The sequence below is a fragment of the Vicugna pacos genome, chromosome 18, assembly GCF_048564905.1.
Source record: "Vicugna pacos chromosome 18, VicPac4, whole genome shotgun sequence".
Lineage (NCBI taxonomy): Eukaryota > Metazoa > Chordata > Mammalia > Artiodactyla > Camelidae > Vicugna > Vicugna pacos.
Window position 1 is genome coordinate 44,187,731 of NC_133004.1, and position 20,135 is coordinate 44,207,865.

Below are 20,135 nucleotides of genomic sequence, written 5' to 3' on the forward strand. Positions count from 1 at the left end.
CAACGCGAGCCCGCATTTGCTCGAGTAAGGCTACTGGGGCAGGTGTCGGGTCCCCAGGAGTTCCCTGTTGGGTCGGCCCTGCCCTCCCTCTTGCTGGTAGGCTGCAGGCCTGCAAAGGTTGACAGCACCTCCAGACCACCAGCAGGGCCCCAGAACCCCGCCTTCTCATTTAAGGAAGACTTAAAAAGGACACTAACCAAAATCACTCCCCGGTGGCAGCTGTCACCTCGCTTCCTTTCCGACTGCGTGTATTCGTGATCTGTTAGTTCTGTAACACCTGGGACACAAGCTGACGCTGGGTGCCCTGGACTCGGCAGCAGCTGTGGGGCTGCCTGCTGCCTGGGTGGAGGAGAGAACAGACCCTGCCAGGTTCAAAGATACTTTCTGAAGTAAGTAGATTTATTTTTGCTGTACCTCATCTTGCCCCCAAGCAAGGAACAGCAGGACACAGACCAAGCAGCTTCCATTCAGTCCCATGAGAGGTCAGTGTTGTGTCACCGTACAGCTCAATGAGGTCAGGAGAGAGAGACAAAGGCCCAAAGGGCGAGAAGGTGGCAGCCCCGACCTTCACCCTGGCAGGAGCCCCGCCTCCCTTTCCACCAGCCGGCTGACAGTGCGCAGGGCCAGGGGCAGGGCCGTGTTGGCATCACGGTGATAGCGGGGCTCAGACACCTCCCCGCTGGGCGTGAGCACGAACTGGGCCACGCTGGGCATCTTTAGCAGGTTCAGTAGCTCAGTGGCCCGCGTGCAGATGGCTCCCGCGTCTTCCTCACTGTGCACGGAGCTGGCGGCCGTGCTCTGGGCCAGGGTCCTCATCTTTGACAGGAACAGAGAGACCCTGGGGAGAAGGTGGTCCTGGTAGTCAGCTGCAGACACACCCCTCACGTGGAAAGGGGGCTTGTGGAAGGGCCCAGCCGCGCAGAGCACCCAGCTAGCATGGCTTTAGCTCGGAGAAGTGAGGTGGCAGCACCCACGCTGCCTGTATCCATGCAGGACCCTTGGGCTGTGTCGCCCTGTTCAGGTGGCAGGACAGGTGGCCCCTCCCCTGTCCACGCCCAATCGCTACCTGGGGATCAGGTCTTGGCTCCGAGAGGCTAGCTTGGTCAATGTGGTCATGAGTGCAGTGATAATCTGAGGTGGACACTTGGGAAGGGTGACAGAGGGCCGCAACTGGGTGACTTCAAAGAGCAGAGCCTCCAGGGCTTCAAAGAACTTGTTGATCTGCTCCACGGTGCACCGCCGGTCCCAGGACACCGACAGGTACTCGCCGATGGCCCACACCTAGGAGGAGGATGGTGCCTCAGCCCCACGACAGACCCTGTGCTGAGGAGGGCCGCAGCGGTGCGCTAGTGCCTTACCACGGAGGTGAGCACGCGTCCGCTGCCACGGAGGCCACCTGCGCTGCCCACGAACTCCAGCAGCTCCTTCGCCCGCTCGACCACCAGGGAGGGGTGCAGCTTGCACAGGGCCAGGAACTGGGCACTCAGCACCCTGCCGGAGAGGACACTCGCGGGCTGTGCTCACCCCTCGCAGACCCCGGCCCCACAGCACGACCAGAACACGAGCCGGGCGGTGGGCGGGACGCCTCCGAGCACCGGGTGGAGGTAGAGGTAGGTCCAGCCCTAAAGGAACCTACTGCCCCACTGCGGTGGAGGCTGGGGCTTGACTCTGTCCTTGGTCCCCAGCTGGAGTGTGGAGGGAGACAGGCCAGCATGAACTGGGCCTTCAGAAAAGGGGACAGACGGTCTGGAAGGCTCCGTGGAAGAGGGGCTTGAGGAAGGAGAAGGGGACGTGGGAACACACTGTGGGGGGATGGTGGGGTCTGTGCCTAGGCGCTGGGGGGCCTGAAGCCTGTCAGGGAAACCGGTGCTGCGGCACCCCAGGGGAGTGGGGAACAGAAGACTCGAGGGGCCAGTGTACAGGCTCAGTGACCCCGTCTGGAGCTGGGGCCATCGCGCAGTGCCAGCGGTGAGGACCAACCTGTGCACGCGGGCTTCATACCCCGGGACCTGGTAAAGCGAGTCGCTTCTCTCCAGAAGCAGCAGTGCCAGCTGGCTGGCCAGGGCCCCGTCAGCGAACTGGGGGGTCAAGAGAGACAGACTCTGTTCTGCCACCCAGGAAACAGCCACACTCTGGTCCCGTGATTTCTGCTGACCTGGGGGCCAGCCGCATGCCCCCGTTCTGGTGTGTGTAGCCCTTGCCCAGTGACTCACAGGCCCTCAGCAGGACTCGCCTTTTTGCCACCAAGGAGGCTGAGCTTCTGCAAGTCCTGGCTCCGGCTGCCCCTCTGCTGTGGGAATGGAGGACCCGGGAAGCGGGCTCACCTGTGTCACTGCTGAGAAGAATGCCTGGAGCAGGGTAGGCACGGCCTCGGCGCACTGGGCCACGCGGGCGCAGCTGGCCAGGGGCTGCAGCAGCTGGTGGAGTGGCGCCAACCTGGGGACACAGAGCCCAGCCCCTGAACACCTGCCCGCTCGCTGCCCCAGCTGGTGCCCACGGCAGGAGTCTGCGGCAAGAGAGGGGCTGCAAGGGGTCTGCTCCCTGACCCTCCCCCACCAGGACGTGCTAGGCCTCACACCACCCGTACAGAGCAGCCAGCACCATGCCACCTGCACAGGATTACGAGGACTGGATCAGGTAGCCAAACGAGCTGACTGCAAGCCCTCCGCCAAGTGACCGCAGGGCCCAGCTGCCCTGAGTGGGTTGTGGCCACACACAGCCTAGCCTTGGGGCCTAGGGTGCCCCGCAGTGAGCCCTACCTCTCTGGGGTCCCACTGGCCTTGGCACGAAGCAGGTGCTGGAAGAGACCCTGGAACTGAGGGTCTCGTAAGGCCTCCAGGCAGCCAGGAGTCCTGAGGGAGACGTCCCAGAGCGGCCTCTCGGACGCAGCCTGTGATGACCTGCGAGGAGACGCCCAAAGCTGTGTTCAGACATGCACTGTGGCCCTGCCCTCAGGAAGAGACCTGAACAGCCGGCACTGTAACCTCCCAGCGCTGTGACCCAGCCTGGAGCCTCAGGGTGACTGGAAAGGGCCCACGGGAGGGGCCCCAGCTGAGTGGGTGACAGGCTGGGCTCTGGGGCTGCTGTCAGCAGGGAGGCAGCACCGGACAGCCAGGAAGAACGGGGGAGGGTCCCTGCTGGGCGCGGGGACCGAGGGGCCCTCAGGCTCACCGGAGGTGCAGGTCCAAGGCCGCTGTCAGACAAGGCAGGTCCAGCAGCAGGTGTAGTGTTTCCACGGCCGTTCCCGCGTCGAGCAGCGCCGGGAGGAGCGCCACGAACTCGGAGGTGAGCGGTGGGCTGTTCCAGGCCAGGAACTGCAGGGATGAGCCCAACCCTCCTGTCACGGCGCTGTCGCCACCGGCCCCTCCACCTCGTGGTGCTGCACTGAGCTCCTGGGGTCAGGAAGGCCTCCCTTCATTCTTTTCTTCCACTGTGCTTCTGGCTCCTGCACTCACTTCTGTGCCAACAACTAAACCACTTCTCATTTGTCGTCATTGTTTTTCTCATTAAAGGACTGTCTCCAGCCGACGTCAAAAAGGCTACGCAGTGACGTGTCAGTCACAATAGCCACATTAAAAACCACTGGCCCCGAAGGGTGGAACACCCTGGCCACGGCTCCCAGGTGATGAGATCTTATTGGACGCTGAGACATGGACCAATCCTATGAGAGCTCAGCCCGACCGCCCCTCTCCCTGGATTCCGGGCCACCGCCCCAGGACAGCCCCGGGACAGCCGAGCATGCCTTGAAGAGGTTGGGGAAGCTCATTCTGAGAATGCCAAGGTTTCTGCCGAAAAGGGGGAGGCTGTCCCTGCAGAACTGGATGAACTCGAAGGCCAGCATTGGGCTGTGGAAGTGTTCAGAAGGGAGCCTGGTGAACAGGTGCTGGTAGATGGCTTCCGCGCCCACTGCGGTGGCCTCCCCTGAAAGGCACAGGCGCCGTTGGGACACAAGGCCTCTTGCTGGCTGGGACCCCCGTGCCTCCAGGACACCAAAGGCTGACACGCTCCCCCCCACCCCCCGCCAAGCACGACAAAAACTAGCTGCGTGGATCCAGCTCTTCCCAGGCCTCTCATCAAAGCCCTGCTTTTCTACCAACAAAGCGCCCTGCCTTGTCCCTGCCGGCTGGCTCCCCACTGCGCACCGTGGGTCAGGAAGAACCGGGCAATGGGCAGCAGCGCCCGCACGCAGGCCGGGTCCCCGCACAGCCGGGCGTGCAGGGCCCGCAGGCAGGAGAGGGTGCGATACAGGAAGGAGGGGTCCTGCCGGCAGAGCACGTCCAGCACCAGCACGGCCTCCACCAGGCACTGCGGAGAGACGAGGCCGCACTCAGAAGGAGCCGCAAGAGCCTGCCCACCCGCCCGCCGGGGGGCACTCACCGCTTTCTGCAGGTCGGAGTCGGCCTTCCTCAGGGCTCCTGGAGGAGGGAATGAAAGCCACCTAGTCTCTGTGTCCTCATCAAAACAGCCCGATGAGAAGGTGCGCTGTGTTCTGGACTCCACAGCTGGGAGCAGAGGGACAGGCAGGGCCCGACGCCTGGTGGGCTGGGGACGGGCTCCAAGGGGGCCGAGCTGCCCAGGGCCCCGGCTTCTGTGCACGGCAGGGATCACCCTGCGGGAGGGCCGGGGAGGCGGCACGGGACTCACGCCGGTTGCTCTGCTCGATGAGGCGCTGGCAGTACTCGAAGGCCTTCTCCCGAAGCCGCTCCTGGGGAGGCAGCAGGTGGCTGGCGGTGGACGCGGCCGAGAGCACAGACAGTGTGGAGCCCTCCAGCTCCGACTTGTCGTCTGGAAGAGAAAGCGACAGCTCAGAAGGCTGCGCACCTGCTCCGCAGGTGCAGGCCAACCGTCCAGGGGCGTGAGGAGAGCCACCCTCATGGTTGCCAGGGCCCAGCCCCGTGCCCAGTCCCACACCCCACCACCCCCACTGACACCCTTGGTGTAGACAAATCACTAGTTGGTCTGCAGCAGGGAGGAGTTTGGAGAAGCTGTCTGACTAGTCCTGTCGACACCTGGCTTCCCCATGCGTCTGGAAAGGGCCTCCCGGTGCCCAGAGGCCAGGCCCTCCTGCACCCCGCCCATGTCCTACCTGCATCCGGGGTGCCGGGGCCCCCGGGGCCGCTGTGCAGCAGCCACGTCCGTAGCATGGAGAAGGCCTGCACGTTCAGCCACTGGTCCTCCGTGAAGTGCTGGCCCGTGGACAGCACTGTGAAGAAGTCCGTGGCCACTGCTCCGTCCACCTCAGTGACAGGGCCCGGCTGTGGGAGGCAAGGACAGGAGGTGCTGCAGGGCCCCTGGGCCGAGGCTGGGAAGGGACAACAGCTCCCGGTACTAGGGAGAGTGGAGTGCAGGCCCCTGCCCTGGTCATCCCCCAGAGCTGTCCTTCCAGAGCAGGGCCCCCAGCCTTTCCAACACATGTGATGTGGGCAGGGCCCTCAGTCAAATATGTGTTCTGGGCCTCAGCAAATACACAGACCGTCACAGGCTGTGACCCCATGTGACCTAAAGTCCCCCCCGACTCTCATATGGAGAGAGGAAAGAGGGATCATTCTGGAACCAGGGCAGGCGAGGTCAACAGCATCCTGCAGGCAAGGCTGGCAGGGTGGCCCAGGGACAGGGCGGGTCTGAGTGCCCCAGCCTCACCTGCCGGGCTCTGGGCATGGAGAAGAAGCCTCCGGAGGAGTGTGCGACCCCCTGTTGGATGCTGGCATAGCGGAGCCAGTCCACCAGCCTCTTGTTGAGCGTGTTGGTCTGATCTATGGGAGGGGGCAGTGGTGACATCATAGGAAACCAGCCCCACTCCCAGGGCACTGGTAGATCATCCTAGAAAAGGAGAAGCTGCCCCCGACAGCCCCAGGCCCTCGAGGGGCTACCTTCGTGGAGGGTGTCCGGGGCCAGGCTGGCGACCTTTGACATGACTGGGAGGAGGTGCCTCAGGCTGGGCCCCTCGGGCTGTCGGCTCTCCAGGACTTTGAGGACACGCTGGCCCACGCTTCTGACCAGCTTTTGGTCGCCCTGCATGAACACCGCCGACTTGCTCAAGTGCCTGAGCACCAGGAATGCCACTTCGCATGGGCATCTGGGAATGTCACTGAGGCAGCCCAGGCCCCATGGCCTGAATCAGCCTCAGAGCCCCGGCAGAGCCCCTGACCCAGCACGAGGAGGGCTGCCAGACAGAAGGGGCCCAAGCCCAGGATGCCTGTCCCCACGGGGAGCCTGCCACCTGCTGCCTGCCGGTTCTGAGGCCCCAGGGCCCCTAAGGGCAGGGTGGCTGGCCTGGGAGGTGGCAGTCCCCTTACCTGGGCCAGGAGCACAGAGGCCAGCAGGCCCAGCTGCCACGTGTTCTGGACATGCTCCCAGGATAGGCTAAGGCTGTCGGAGGGCGACATCTCTCTCAGGACAGCGGCGCAGAGAAGCTGGAGCGGCTCGGGGCAGGAGGGCGAACAAAGGGTGGTCTGCAGCAGGTCCACACATGTCTTCTCCAGCCTGAAGAAGGGGCCACAGGGGACACGCCACCCCATGGCGAGGTGGCCAGGGCCGCACAGGAGGGGTGAGTGTGTATCTGGGACCACCAGCGTGGCCTTCAGGGAACACAGGCTCAGACACCACAGGAACATGCCACGCCCCAAGGAGGGGTACGCTCACCTCCTGTTGTATTTCGTGGCCGAGACGATGAGGAAAAGCCTCCGCAGGGCATCCAGGGCATCTGGCCCCAAGTCCTCCTCCTGCAGCAGCTGACAGACCCGGGAACAGAACTTCTTCAGCTCCTCGGCCTGGATCTCCCTAAACAGAGACAACAACGTAAGCAACCCAGCACCCAGGGGCCCTGAGCTGCGCCTGATGGCTCTCGGGCTGGGGCCCGTCCCTACTGCAGAGACTGGATGTCGGGGAGGAGGGTGATGAGTCCGCTGACTGGTTTCCCGCCAGGCAGGAGACCATCACCTCCCTGTCAAAACCCCACGCGTTCAGAGTTTGTTCTTCCAGGAGCAGAACTAAAACCGACTGGTTTTAGAGTCAAAAGTAAGGGGAGTCTAGCCTGAAAGTGAGTTGCTTTTCAGAAGACTCCTTTTCAATGAGCCTTTAACTTCTAGGAACAAGTTAAATCTTACACATGAAAGGGCAAATGGTATGACACCATACCCTAATACTTAATTTGCTTACCTTGAAAATACACCGATTGAGCATTTGTAACAGCTAAGTTATTGAACAAAGTCTCAAAATGGAAACCCGGCTGTAGCTCGCCACTCCCGTCCAAAAGGCAGCGCACGCGGTGGGGAGCTGGGCGCTCCACACAGCTGGCCCTCCTCCCAAGCTGTGGCCGAAGCCCACCCCTGGAAGCCAGAATTCTGAGCTGAGACAGTGCACCCCAGCCTCTGCAGCCGATGAGCATCTGCGGGGGTCCCGGGTGGCTCCTCGCATGGCTGTTCTCACCTGAAGGCTGGCAGATAGAGCCCAAAGGACTCCCACCCCCTCTCACTCCCACCCCCGTCTCCAGTGCTTCGCTTCATGGAGCCAGAGCGGGATTCTGCCCCTACACACAAGAGCAGGCTCACGAGGGACAATGGGGTGACAACAGGGAGACACTTCCAGTCTGTCTCGCAATTACAACCGAGCCTCCTCCCCAGGATGGTGGGACTCTCGTCCACATCTCAAGTCAGTCCCTTCCAACATCGGCTCCAAATCACAAGATTCTTTCCAAAAGGCCAACGTGCTCGTTCCTCCGGCGTCTGCCCGGGGCTGCGCTTCTCCTGACTGGCCTTGCCGCAGCCCCTGCCCCAGCCCGAGCTCCACTTCCTTCACTTACTCCGCAGCCAACAAGACAGGCTTCCAACAGCTCTTCTCTGCCCTTGCCAGCCATCACTGAAACATCTACAAACTAAAATTCACTCCCAATTCTAACTCCCAAACTCAGCAGTTTGTTTTAAAGTGCCACCAAAAATCATAGGCTTAATTAAAGAAAAATAGCTTTCTTTAAATCCCAACAGGAATTGTGTGACTCCTATTTATGTTATGGATATTTAACCAACGCTATCCTTCACCCCCAAAAACAGAGACAGAGAACTAAGAAATAAGTCTATTTCTTCTGCCTCAGTCCATGAATAGAAAATGAGCTGGGAGTTCTGAGTGGGTCTCAGTTCTTACGGGTTTCTGGGCAAGACCTTCCAGGCAAGCACGTCGCATAGGAAATGAGATGCCAGTACTTAATTATTTTCAGGGGAAGAGACTGAGGCAGCAACATAGGATGCAGAGCTCGCCTCCCCCCACAAACACATCAATGTGAGGAGCAGTGCTCACTGAAAACTGGAGACTGGCAGGGAGACTCCTGTACAACCATGGCGGTGCCAAAGATCCACACGGACTCGGGTAGGAAAGGGACAAGGTGCCATCAGATTGGTACCTAGGCCCCCCACAAAAGAGGAGGGGGTTACACGGCCTCAGAGATCCTCCCTGGGATGGGCCGTTCAAACCACATGCTGGGCATCCCAGCCCTGGGGTCCGACACCTTGGCTGGTTTGCAAACCAGTGGGACTGATGGCGGGGCTGTAGGAAACCCAGACTCCACTTGTGAAGAGCGGGCACATGCTTGCTTGCTCCTGAAACAAGGCGGAGAAACAGGTGAAGACTGCCTGGGGCTCTGGCTGCTTTCCCGCGCCCTCCCCAGCCCCAGCTGTGTGCCAGCTCCAGCCGTTCTTGCTCTGTGGCACACTCCTCACCAGGGCAGAGCTGCCCTTGCTGAGAAGCGAGGAGCAAGCACACCCACAGGGATGGAGCCGACTCAGACCCGGCTCTGCATCTGAACGGGGTGAGCACAGCTACTGTGGGTGCTCACTGAGGTGGCAGATGGGGAGCAGTCTGGTACCATCCCAGCCCATCTTGCTCCAGCACTGCTCCCCTCTGGGGCAAAGGTGCCATTGCTGCAGGGCGGGGGAGTGCACGCTCAGTGGGACAGAGCCAGCTGGGACCCAACCCCACCCCAACATGGCAGTGACAGCACTGAGCAGAAGAGAAGCTCCAGCTCACACCTGAGCTCTAGCCCCTCCTTCTCCAGCCCCACCTCCCAACAAGGTGACAGCTCTGAGTACAGCCTGGGGATGGATGTGACTTGTGCTCACTTCAGATCCAGCTCTCCCACCAAAGCCACTGGGCACACACAGACCGTACAGGGAGGCCCCCACACAGGACACCCCTTCATGACCAGCATAGGTAATTTTTACCTAATTTCAGTGACAGAAAAAGTTAAGCAAAATGAGAAGATGGGAATGTGCTTTAAATGAAAGAACAAGGAAAAAAATCTAAAAAAACAATGAAACAGAATTACTAAAAAATTTAAAGTTTTAGTAATACAAATGCTAACTGAACTTGGGGAAAAGAACAGATGAACACAATGAGAATTTTTAACAAGGAACTAGAAAATATAAAAAAGAACTAGTCAGAGCAGAAGAATACAATAACATAAATGAAAACATGCTGAAAGGAATTAACAGCAGACTAGAACACAGAACATGTAAGTGATCTGGAGGTTAGAACAATGGAAATCACCCAATCAGAACAGCAGAAAGAAACACATTTTAAAAATGAGGACAATTTAAGGGACCTCTGGGACAACATCAAGGGTACTGACATTCACATTATAAGGGTCCCCAAAGGAGAAGACAGAAAGGGGTCAAAAATTTTCTTGATGGCATTATGGCTGAAAACTTCCCAAACTTGAGGGAGGAAACACATCCAGGTACAGGAAACACAGAGGGTCCCCAACAAGATGATCCCAAAGAGACCCACACCAAGACATATCATAATGAAAATGTTAAAAGTTAAAGAGAGAACCCCAAAGGCAGCAAGAGGAAAGCAGAATCACGTACAAGGGAATCTCCCGCGAGGCTATCGGTGGGTTTCTCTGCAGAAACCCTGGAGAACTGAAGCGAGCGGCATGGCGCACTCAAAGCGCTGAAAGGGAAAGCCCTGCAGGCTAGGCTGCTCCAGCCGCAAGGCCATCGCTGCGGGTTAAAGGAGAGAGAGAGAACTCCTCAGGCAAGCCAGCACTGAGAGCTCATCAATAGTAAACCAGCTCTGAAAGAGTCAAAAGATCCTAAGTGGAAAAGAAAAGGTTAGAACAAGAAATAATTTATGGGAAAGGAAAAATCCCACTACTAAAGGCAAATGTATAGTAAAGGCTGTGGGTCAACCAATAAAATATAAGGATCAACGTATCTGAACCCCCTGGCAACCACAAACCAAAAACCTGCAATAGATACACAGAAACTAGTGAGAAAGGAAGACAAGCACACCACTAACGAAAATTATCAACCCACAAGGGACTGAAGAACAGAGACCTGCGAACACGACCAGAACACACATAACAAAATGGCAGTAAGAACCTACTATCAGTAGTCACTTTAAATGTCAATGGGTTAAATGGTCCACTCAAAAAACATAAAAGGTGGCTAACTGGATTAACAAAAAACAAAACAAAAACAAGACCCATCCGAATTATGCTTATAAGAGACTCACTTCAGAGCCAAAGCCACAGACTGAAAGTGAGGGGATGGAAAAAGGTATTTCATACAAATGGTAACAAGAAGGCTGGGGCAGCAATACTCATATCAAACAAAGTAGACTTTAAAACAAAGTCTGTAACAAAAGACAAAGAAAGGCATTACATAATGATAAATGGATCAACACAAGAAGAAGACATTATATTCATAACATACATGCACCTAACACAGGGGCACCTATATACGTAAAGCAAATAGTACGATATAAAGGAAGAGACTGACTGATATAATAATAGGGGGATTTTAACACACCACTTACATCAGTGGACAGATCATCCAGACAAACAGCAATACGGAAACAGTGGTCTTAAATGACTCATTAGGCCAGCTGGACTTAACTGGCATCTACAGGACATTCCATCTCCAAACAGGAGAATATATATTCTTTTCTAATGCACATGGAACATTCTCCAAGACAGATCACGTGCTAGGCCACAAAACAAATTTAACAAATTAAAGAGAACAGAAATTTTATCAGGCATTTTCTCTGACCACAACAATAATGAAACTAGAAATTAATCACAGGAATAAAAATGGCAAAACACAAACATGTAGAGACTCAACAGCATGATACTAAAAACCAACAGGTCAGCAAAGAAATCAAAGAGGAAACCAAATAATACCTCAAGAAAAATGAAAATAAACACACACTCCAAAATCTATGGGATGTAGCAAAAGCAATTCTAAGAGGGAAGTTTATAGCAATACAAGCCTACTTCAAGAAACAAACAAAATTTCAAACAACCTAACTATCTACCATCTAAAAAACTTAGAAAAAGAAGAACAAAGGCCAAAGTCAGCAGAAAAAAGGGAATAATAAAGATCAGAGAATAAATAAATGAGATTAAAAAAACAACAGAAAGGATTAATGAAACCAAGAGCTGTTTTTTTGAAAAATTTAAGTTGGTAAGTCTTTAATCAGGCTCATCAAGTTAAAAAGTTTTAAAAAGAACCCAAATAAAATAAGAAGAGAAAGAGGAAAATTACAACCAATATCACAGAGATACAAAAAAAAATGTCATAAGCAACTAACATTTATATGCCAACAAACTGGACAATGTATAAAAATTGGATACATTTCTAGGAACAATTTCCAAGACTAAATCAGAAAGAAATAGCCAATATGGACAGACTAATGTCTAGCAGTGAAACTGAGTAACTGGAAAGAAAAAAACAACTACCAGCAAACAAAAGTCTAGGGCTGGACAACTTGACAAGAAAATTCCACCAAATATGTAAAAGAAGAGCGAATGCCCGTCCTTCTCAAACTGTTCTCAAAAATCGAAGAAGAGCACTCCCAGCTGCATTCTGTGAAGCCACCATTACCTGATACCAAAACCAGACAAAGACACTATAAAAAAATTGCAAACACTACAGAGTTACAGTAATCAAAACAGCATGGTATGGGCACAGAAACAGACATATGGATCAATGGGACAGAACAGAGGGCCCAGAAATAAACCCATAAGCTTATGGTCAATTAATCTTTGACAAAGGAGGCAAGAACATACAATGGAGTAGACAGTCTGTTCACAAAATGGTGTTGGGAAAACTGGACAGCTACAAGTAAATCAGTGAACTTAGAACACTCCCTTACACCGTACACAAAAATAAACTCAAAATGGCTTAAAGACTTAAACATAAGACAAGACACTATAAACCTCTTGGAAGAAAACATAGGCAAAACATTATCTGACAAATTTTAGCAATGTTCTCCTAGGGCAATCTACCCAGGCAATAGAAATAAAAGCAAAAATAAACAAATGGGACCTAAGTAAGCCTACAGCTTTTTGCACAGCAAAGGAAACCATAAACAAAACAAAAAGCCAACCTACAGAATGGGAGGAAAATATTTGCAAAAGATAAGACTGACAAGGGCTTAATTTCCAGAATATATAAACAGCTCATACAACTTAATAAGAAGAAAACAAACAACCCAATCCAAAAATGGGCAGAAAACCTAAATAAGCAATTCTCCAATGAAGACATACAAATGGCCAACAGGCACATGAAAAACATGCTCAATACTGCTAATTATCAGAGAAGTGCAAAATAAAACTACAATGAGATATCACTTCACACCAGTCAGTATGGCCATCATTCAAAAGTCCACAAATGACAAATGCTGGAGAGGCTGTGGAGAAAAGGGAACCCTCCTGCACTGATGGTGGGAAGGCAGTTTGGTGCAGCCATTATGGAAAACAGTATGGAGATTCCTCAGAAAACTAAAAATAGACTTACCATATGATCCAGCAATCCCACTCCTCCAGAGGGAACCTTAATTCAAAAAGATACATGCACCCCAATGTTCACAGCAGCACTGTTTCCAATAGCCCAAGACATGGAAACAACCTAGATGTCCACTGACAGATGACTGGATAAAGAAGCTATGGTCTATTTACACAATGGAATATTACTTAGCCATAAAATATAATGAAATAACGGCATTTGAAGCAACATGGATGGACCTGGAGAATGTAATTCTTCTACGTGAAGTAAGCCAGAAAAAGAAATACGTTAACACTTATATGTGGAATCTAAAAACAACAACAACAACAAAGACAAATGAACTTATTTACAAAACAGAAACAGACTCACAGATATTGAAAACAAACTTGTGAGAAGGGATAAATTGGGAGTTTGAGATTTGCAGATAACTGGCTAATATATATAGAATAGATAAACAAGTTTATACCGTATAGCATGGGGAACTATATAGTAACAAAAAAATACATGTATGTACAAAAAATTACAAACCAGTATCTCCAATGAATATAGATACAAAAATCCTCAACAAAATATTAGCAAACTGAATTCAGCAATATATAAAGAAAGGGGTAGGGAGGGCATAGCTCAAGCAGTAGAGTGCATGCTTAGCATGCACTAGGTCCTGGATTGAACAAACAAACAAACAAATCTAATGACCTCCCCCACCCTACCTCCCAAAAAGCAAAAAACAAATTAAAAAAATAAAGTTTAAAAAATTTTTAAAAACCCTAGTATATAAAGATCATATACCATGATCAAGTGGGATTTATTCCAGGGTCACAAGGATGGTTCTGTGTCTACAGATAAATCAATGTGATACACCACATTAACAAAAGAAAGGGAAAAACTCACATGATCATTTCAATAGACGCAGAAAAAGCATCTAACAAAATTCAACATCTGTTCGTGATAAAAATTCTCATCAAGGTTGGTATAAAGGGAGCATGCCCCAGCATGATAAAGGCCATTTATAACAAACCCACAGCTAACATTCTCAATGGGAAAAGCTCAAAAGTTTCCCCTCTAAAATCAGGAACAAGACAAGGGGGCCCACTCTCACCACTTCTATTTAACATAGTATTGTCCTAGCCACAGCAATCAGACTAGAAAAATAAGTAACAGGCATACAGGTTGGAAAGGAAGAAGCAAAACTGTCACTATTTGCAGATGACATGATATTATATATAGAAATCCCTGAAATCCACCAAAAAACTATTAGAACTAATGAGTAAATTCAGTAAAGTTGCAAGATACAAGATTAATAGAAGTCTGTTGCTTTTCTAAACATTAGTAAAGAACCACTAGGAAGAGAAAGCAAGAAAATATCCCATTAAAATCACTTCAAAAAGAATAAAATACCTAGGAATAAACTTAATGAAAGACGTGAAAGACTTATACTCTGAAAACTATAAAACTATGATAGAGGAAATTGTAGATGAAACAAGGAAATGGAAAGATATCCCATGTTTGTGGACTGGAAGAATTAACATTGTTAAAATGTTAACAAAGCAATCTACCAATTTAATACAATCTAACAAAATACCCATGACACTTTTCACAGAAATAGAACCTATAATCCTAAAATTTAAATGGAATCACAAAAGACCACAAGTAGCCAAAACAATCTTGAGGAAAAAGAACAAAGCTGAATGGCTGTCTCAAGCTCCCTGATTTCAGACTATACTACAAAGCTACAGTAATCAGAAACAGTGTGGTAGGAGCACAAACACAGACACTGATCAACGGAACAGAATAGACAGCCCAGAAATAAACCCACACACTTATGGTCAATTAATCTACAATAAAAGAGGCACGAATATACAGTGGGGGAAAAGATGGTCTCTTCAATAAGTGGTGCTGGGAAAACTGGACAGCTACATGTAAAAGAATGAAATTGGAACATTTTTTCACATCATACATAAAAATAAACTCAAAATGGATTAAATTCCTAAATTTGGAAACCATAAAACTCCTAGAAGAAAACAGACACAGAATACTCTTTGACATACATTGTGGCAATATTTTTTTGGATCTGTCTCCTAAGGCAAAAGAAACAAAAGAAAAAATAAATGGGACCTAATTAAACTTGCAAAGGAAACCATTGAAAAAATAAAAAGACAACCTACTGAATGGGAGAAAATATTTGCAAATGATATGACTGATAAGGGTTAGTATCCAAAATATGTAAAGAGCTCACACAACTGAACATCAGAAAACCAAACAACTCGATTAAAAAATGGGCAGAAGACATAACAGACATTTTATTCCAAAGAAGACACAGATGGCCAACAGGCACATGAAAAGACACTCAACATAGCTAATTATCAGAGAACTACAAATCAAAACCACACCAAGATAACATCTCACACCTGTCAGAATGGTGAGCATCAAAAAGACCACACTAACAAATGGCGAGGATGTGGAGAAAAAGGAACCCTCATACACTGTTGGTGGGAATGTAAATTGGTACAGCCACTATGGAAAACTGTGGAGGTTCCTCAAAAAAACTAGAAACAGAGCTACCATATGACCCAGCAATTCCATTCCTGGGTATATAGCCAAAGAAAACGAAACTATTCATTTGAAAAGGTACATACACCCCAATGTTCATAGCAGAATTATTTTTTTTAGACTTTTTTGTGTTTTTCTTTTTATTTCAAAGTTATTTTATTTTAGTTGAAGTAGAGAGTTGACAATGTTGTGTCAATTTCTGGTGTAAAGAATAATGTTTCAGTCATACACATACATATTTTTCTTTTCTTACTCTTTTTCATTTTCAGCATAGGTTACTACAAGATATTGAATATACCTCGTGCTATACAGTATGAATTTATTGTTTATCTCTTTTATATACAGTAGTTAGTATTTGCAAATCTTGAACTCCCCGAAAACAAAAATAAACAAATGGGATCTAATTAAATTTACAAGCTTACATTAATAAAACATAGCAGCATTACTGACAATAACCAAGATACGTAAGAAACCTAAGTGTCCATCAACAGATGAACACATAAGGAAGGCGTGGCATGCATACACCTGCACACATACACACACACACACACACACACAGTGGAATATTAACCATAAAAAAGAATGAAATTCTGCCATTTGCAGTAGCATGGATGAACCTGGAGGGTATTATGCTTAGTGAAATAAGTCAGACAGAGAAAGACAAGTACTGTATGCTATTTATATGTGGAATCTACAAAATGAAACTAATGAATACACCAAAACAGACTTACAGATACAGAGAACAACAGACTAGTGGTTACCAGTGGGGGACGGGCAAAATAAGGGTAAGAGGGTAAGAGGCACGAGCTACTATGTATTAAATAAATAAGCTATTAGGATAGATTGTACAGCACAGGGTATGTAGCCAACATTTTATAACAACTTTAAATGGAGTATAATCCATAAATATATTGAATCACCATGTTGTATGCCTGAAATGAATATAACGCTGTAAATCAGGTATACTTCAATTTTTTTAAAAAAAGATACATATTTTCACTTAATACAGCTCCTAAATTCAAGTGAACCTGAACTGGAATACTGGAACTTGGATATTGGAATATCTGTCCAATACTGAAGAAAATACAGACTGTGTTGGACTTACTGGGAGATGGTGCTACAAATCCTCAAAACAATTTCCTAACAGATTTTCAAGGGTTGTTTTGACCATAGAAAAATTTTGCCCTGTTCACAGCCTTTAGAACTTAATATGCATTCAAGATCTTGCTTCACTAAGACCACCGGAGCCTCAACCAGCCTAATCTTTCCCACCAACTGGTCCAGCTCAGAATCCAGTTTTTTTGTTTTTTTCTCATGTTTACCATGGGCTTGCGGTTCCGGCTCATCTTCTCTTGAACAAGTAGCATCAAGTCTCAGACTGTCTGATGGACTCCGGGGTTTTAGTCCTAGCCTGCATGTGCTTTATCCCATGACTGGGTAGTTGGTAAGGAAAGGGCTACCCACTAGTTAGGAGTCCAGAGCCAGCTCCGGGCCAGAAGACGATGGGTAATTTCCCAATTCACCCAACGCAACCGCATGAGAGCGGATCTTTCTAAATCACAAAATTCTCCGTGGCTCCCAGAAGCCCTTGGAAGGCACTAAACTCCTGAGCTGTGCACACAGAGCTCGCCATGGCTCAGTCCAACAGGCTCTCCAGTCTCCTTGTGGCTTTCTCGACCTCGAGGCAACTGACAGCTTCTAGCTATCCCACTTCCTGCCTGACGCCAGGCCTTTGGCCAGACCATCAGCGGGCTTCCACCCACTTCATTTCCACTCATCCTTCAGAGCGCTGCTCAGGTGCCACCGCCTCCGGGGACCAGCTCCAACCTCTCCGTACCGCCTCACCCCGTCCCTGGCGCGCGCGGCCTCCCCGTCCCCCGCCGGCCCCACTCCGAGATCCACCACCAAGTGCCCCAAAGAAAAGACGCGGGCGCACCTGGCCTGACGGAGCAGACTCTCCGCTGCCGCCGTGAACATCCTGCCGCCGCCACCGGAGCCCGGAGACACAGCCGGAGCGCTCTTAACGCCGGATACTCCCAACTTCCGCCCGCCGCAAAGCCGGCTTCCGGGTCATGTCACGCGCCGCGTCACGTGAGCCGGGCTCAAAGGCCGTCGACCAATGGGCTTTGACGGAGCGTCTCCGCGCGGGGGCGGTGCCGCCAGCGCTCTGGGGGCGGGGCCCGGCCAGCGTCTGGTCGGGTTCCATCGCCGCGGAGCCCGGCGCAGCTCCGGATGCTGGGCGCCCGGGCGTGGTGCTAGGTTCTGTTTCGTAAACACAGCCCGCTCTGTCGCGTTCAGTACGACCTGGAACTGTTACACAAACTGCGGCTGTGGGCTGGAGGCGTGTCCTGCAGGTTGCAGGGAACAGCTGCGGCTTCCAGCAGTACTTTGCTTTCATTTTTTAAAGCTCGCTTTTAACATCTTTCACAGGCCGTACCTGCTGATTTGAAAAATCGTGTTCAGTCCCCGCCACGCTCACAGGCTATCGGAATCTCCGTTTTGCTAGTAAGGCAACAGTCTCAGAGAGGAAAAGTCAGTTTCCAGTAGTTCTGAAAGGTGCCTTGGCCACAGTACGTCCACCCTGCAGACTGCTTGGGAATACAGGGCGATACTCCTGCCTGTGACAGTCCAGCGTGATAAATGCTGTGACAGCCTAAACTGGATGCAGTCGAAGGGGAGGAAGACTTGGGGAGGTACAGGAGCCCAAGATGAGCCCAGGGGGTATCAGACCGAGGGGTGGGAGGGGTAGGCCTGGGCGATGCTACTGAAGGCAGCATGAAAGCCGGCTTCCTGTGGCTTAGGTACACCCAAGGGGAAGCCTGATGTCTGCCTGGCAGTAGGGTAGAGAATGGGGGTGTCGGGGTGGAGGTGGGCGTGGCATGGAGAGGAGGGGCTGCTCCAGGAGAGGGAAGGAGGTTAGGGCCATGCGGATGGGGTAGGCAGCAGATTCAGTAACCATGCAGGGGTAGGATTTACAGCACCTGGTGACTGAAGGATTTGGGGGCTGAGGAGGAGCGGGGAAAAACCAAGGGCGGCAGCAGGTTTCTGGCTTACCAGGTGGTGTCGTTCACTTGGCACTGGGGCAGGAGAGGTCGAGGAAGTTGGTGGAGCCACTCAGTCATCGAACAAGCAGGGATTGAGTCCCTGCGCTGTGCTAGGCAATGTTTTAGGTTCTGGGGAATGGTGAACAGGAGAGGCCAAGTCCCTGCCCTCAATGAATTTACAGCCAACAGAGATGACAATGGTCAAAAATGCAAACATACACATAATGGTGGTGATCTCGTGGTGATAAATGCTCTGAAGGGATGCTAAGAGAAGAGAGAAGTGGGAAAGATGGATGTCCTTTGGATATGGTGGGTGCGGGAGGCCTTGGAGGGACGAGCAGTGGGAAGGCACTGGAGTGGAGGGGGAGCAGGCTTGGTGCTCATCTGTGGGAATCCCAGACGTGGTGGTTTTGAGATACCTTTACAGCATCCAGGTGGAGATGTTGAGGGCAACTGGTGCTGAGGATAAAGAGATGGGAGCCAGCGGTGGCAGCTGAGGCACAGAGAAAGTGTCTGCCCAGGGAGCAACCCCACCCCCACAGCCCTGAGGAGCCTCAGGGCGGGGCTGGCAAAGGAATCCTGGTTACCGGCAGTCCTTCTGCAAAGCCTGCTGCAGCTAAGCCCATGCATCCGCATCTCACCTGAGCTACAGACAACTCTGAGGAGAGCTTTATCATCATCATTTGAAGGATGTTAACTGAAACTAAAAATCTGGTTAAGGACTCAAAGTCACACCTGTAGGAGGAGGAAGGATCTGAAGCAGAAGCCGGACTCCAGGCCAGTGCATGCAGCCACTCTGCCCGCCGCCCCCTGAGGCACGGCTGGAGAAGCAGGAGGGAACGTGGGAAAACGGCGCATCTCAGGGATCGTGTGGGAGACACAGTGTGGTGCCATGTGCTGCCGGGAGGCTGCTCCACAGCCGGCCAGGAGCCAGAAAGCAGGTATTTTATTACTAGATTCACTATAAAGAATTGCAACCAGGTTTGGGGGAACTGGGAGGGAGCAGGGAGCAGCCACTGCTCCGAACGGTAGGGGGACAAAGGGCAGAGGGTGGAATAATGAAAGCTCAGGACTTGGCGAAGGGGTCCCGTGGAGCTGACACTGACCTGTGAGGAGGCACCACGTGGCTGGCCCTGGCTGGGCCAGAAAAGCTATCTGCTGTGAGCTGCTGTTGCCAGGACATTTGCTGCAGCTGGAGAGAGCTGCCCGGAGCAGGAAACATCCTCTGGTGCCCTCCGCCCAGTGCCAGGCAGCCGGACAGGGAGGAGGTGGCGGAGCAGGGATGGACCTGGCAGAGCCCCCGCTGGGGAATCATGAAAACAGCACAGAAAGTTGGTGCGAAGTCACCAGACAATAGCTTGATAACGACATGTGGTTCCAGGTGGAGTTTGCTGGTTTACTTGAGCTGCATACAGATCAAGTTCAAAGGTAAAAATCACACTTGGACCTGCAAAATTGGAGACTGGGAAAGGAGTCCAAATATTAGTTTCAGAACCCAAAAAAATGTTGATTAAAGTAAAACATATAAAGTGCATGCATCTTGAGTGAACTCAGTGATGCTTTGCATTTCTGTAAGTAGTCATATGTTGGTAAGGGTCTAAGTGGCTCTCCTGGGGCCGGGAGGCTGATCTGTACTGTCTGACCGTTTCTGTGGTGTGAACACTCTCACTTACTGGAAGAAGGGAAGCAGAGAAGTGCTCAAACTGCAGTTACCGCCGTGGGCAGCTGGGAAATCTGAAAAAGGCAAGTTATCTACTAGCCA

The 20,135-nt window shown here is 51.2% G+C and overlaps 1 protein-coding gene and 1 long non-coding RNA gene across 3 annotated transcripts; one reads left to right on the forward strand and one right to left on the reverse strand.

The window, feature by feature from the left end:
- Positions 1–378: 378 nt before the first annotated feature.
- Positions 379–17,391, reverse strand: AP5Z1 (adaptor related protein complex 5 subunit zeta 1). 2 transcript variants are annotated; one of them, XM_072943391.1, is made up of 17 exons: positions 17,266–17,391; positions 6,643–6,780; positions 6,297–6,483; positions 5,871–6,012; positions 5,641–5,753; positions 5,087–5,255; positions 4,645–4,785; positions 4,378–4,415; positions 4,143–4,305; positions 3,743–3,921; positions 3,172–3,314; positions 2,760–2,900; positions 2,325–2,436; positions 1,981–2,078; positions 1,359–1,491; positions 1,067–1,281; positions 379–838 (listed from the first exon to the last, which is right to left on the reverse strand). In XM_072943391.1, exons 1-17 carry the CDS (start codon positions 17,304–17,306, stop codon positions 568–570), a joined length of 2,424 nt encoding a protein of 807 aa, XP_072799492.1. In that variant the 5' UTR covers positions 17,307–17,391; the 3' UTR covers positions 379–567. The 2 variants fall into 2 exon arrangements, with proteins under 2 accessions (XP_072799492.1, XP_072799491.1); XM_072943390.1 differs by having other exon boundaries at positions 4,143–4,415.
- A 1,441-nt stretch (positions 17,392–18,832) lies between these two features.
- On the forward strand, positions 18,833–19,905 carry LOC140686982 (uncharacterized). The gene is made up of 2 exons (XR_012060994.1): positions 18,833–19,314; positions 19,755–19,905. It is a non-coding gene; the product is annotated as an uncharacterized lncRNA (long non-coding RNA).
- Positions 19,906–20,135: the final 230 nt, after the last annotated feature.

Excerpts from the sequence above, each read along its gene's own strand:
- AP5Z1 (XM_072943390.1), bottom strand. The coding sequence starts at position 17,306 with ATGTTCACGGCGGCAGCGGAGAGTCTGCTCCGTCAGGCCAG. Across the intron at positions 2,437-2,759 it reads GCCAGTGGGACCCCAGAGAG|GTTGGCGCCACTCCACCAGC; the intron begins GTAGGGCTCACT and ends CTGTGTCCCCAG. Across the intron at positions 2,079-2,324 it reads TCTTCTCAGCAGTGACACAG|TTCGCTGACGGGGCCCTGGC; the intron begins GTGAGCCCGCTT and ends TTGACCCCCCAG.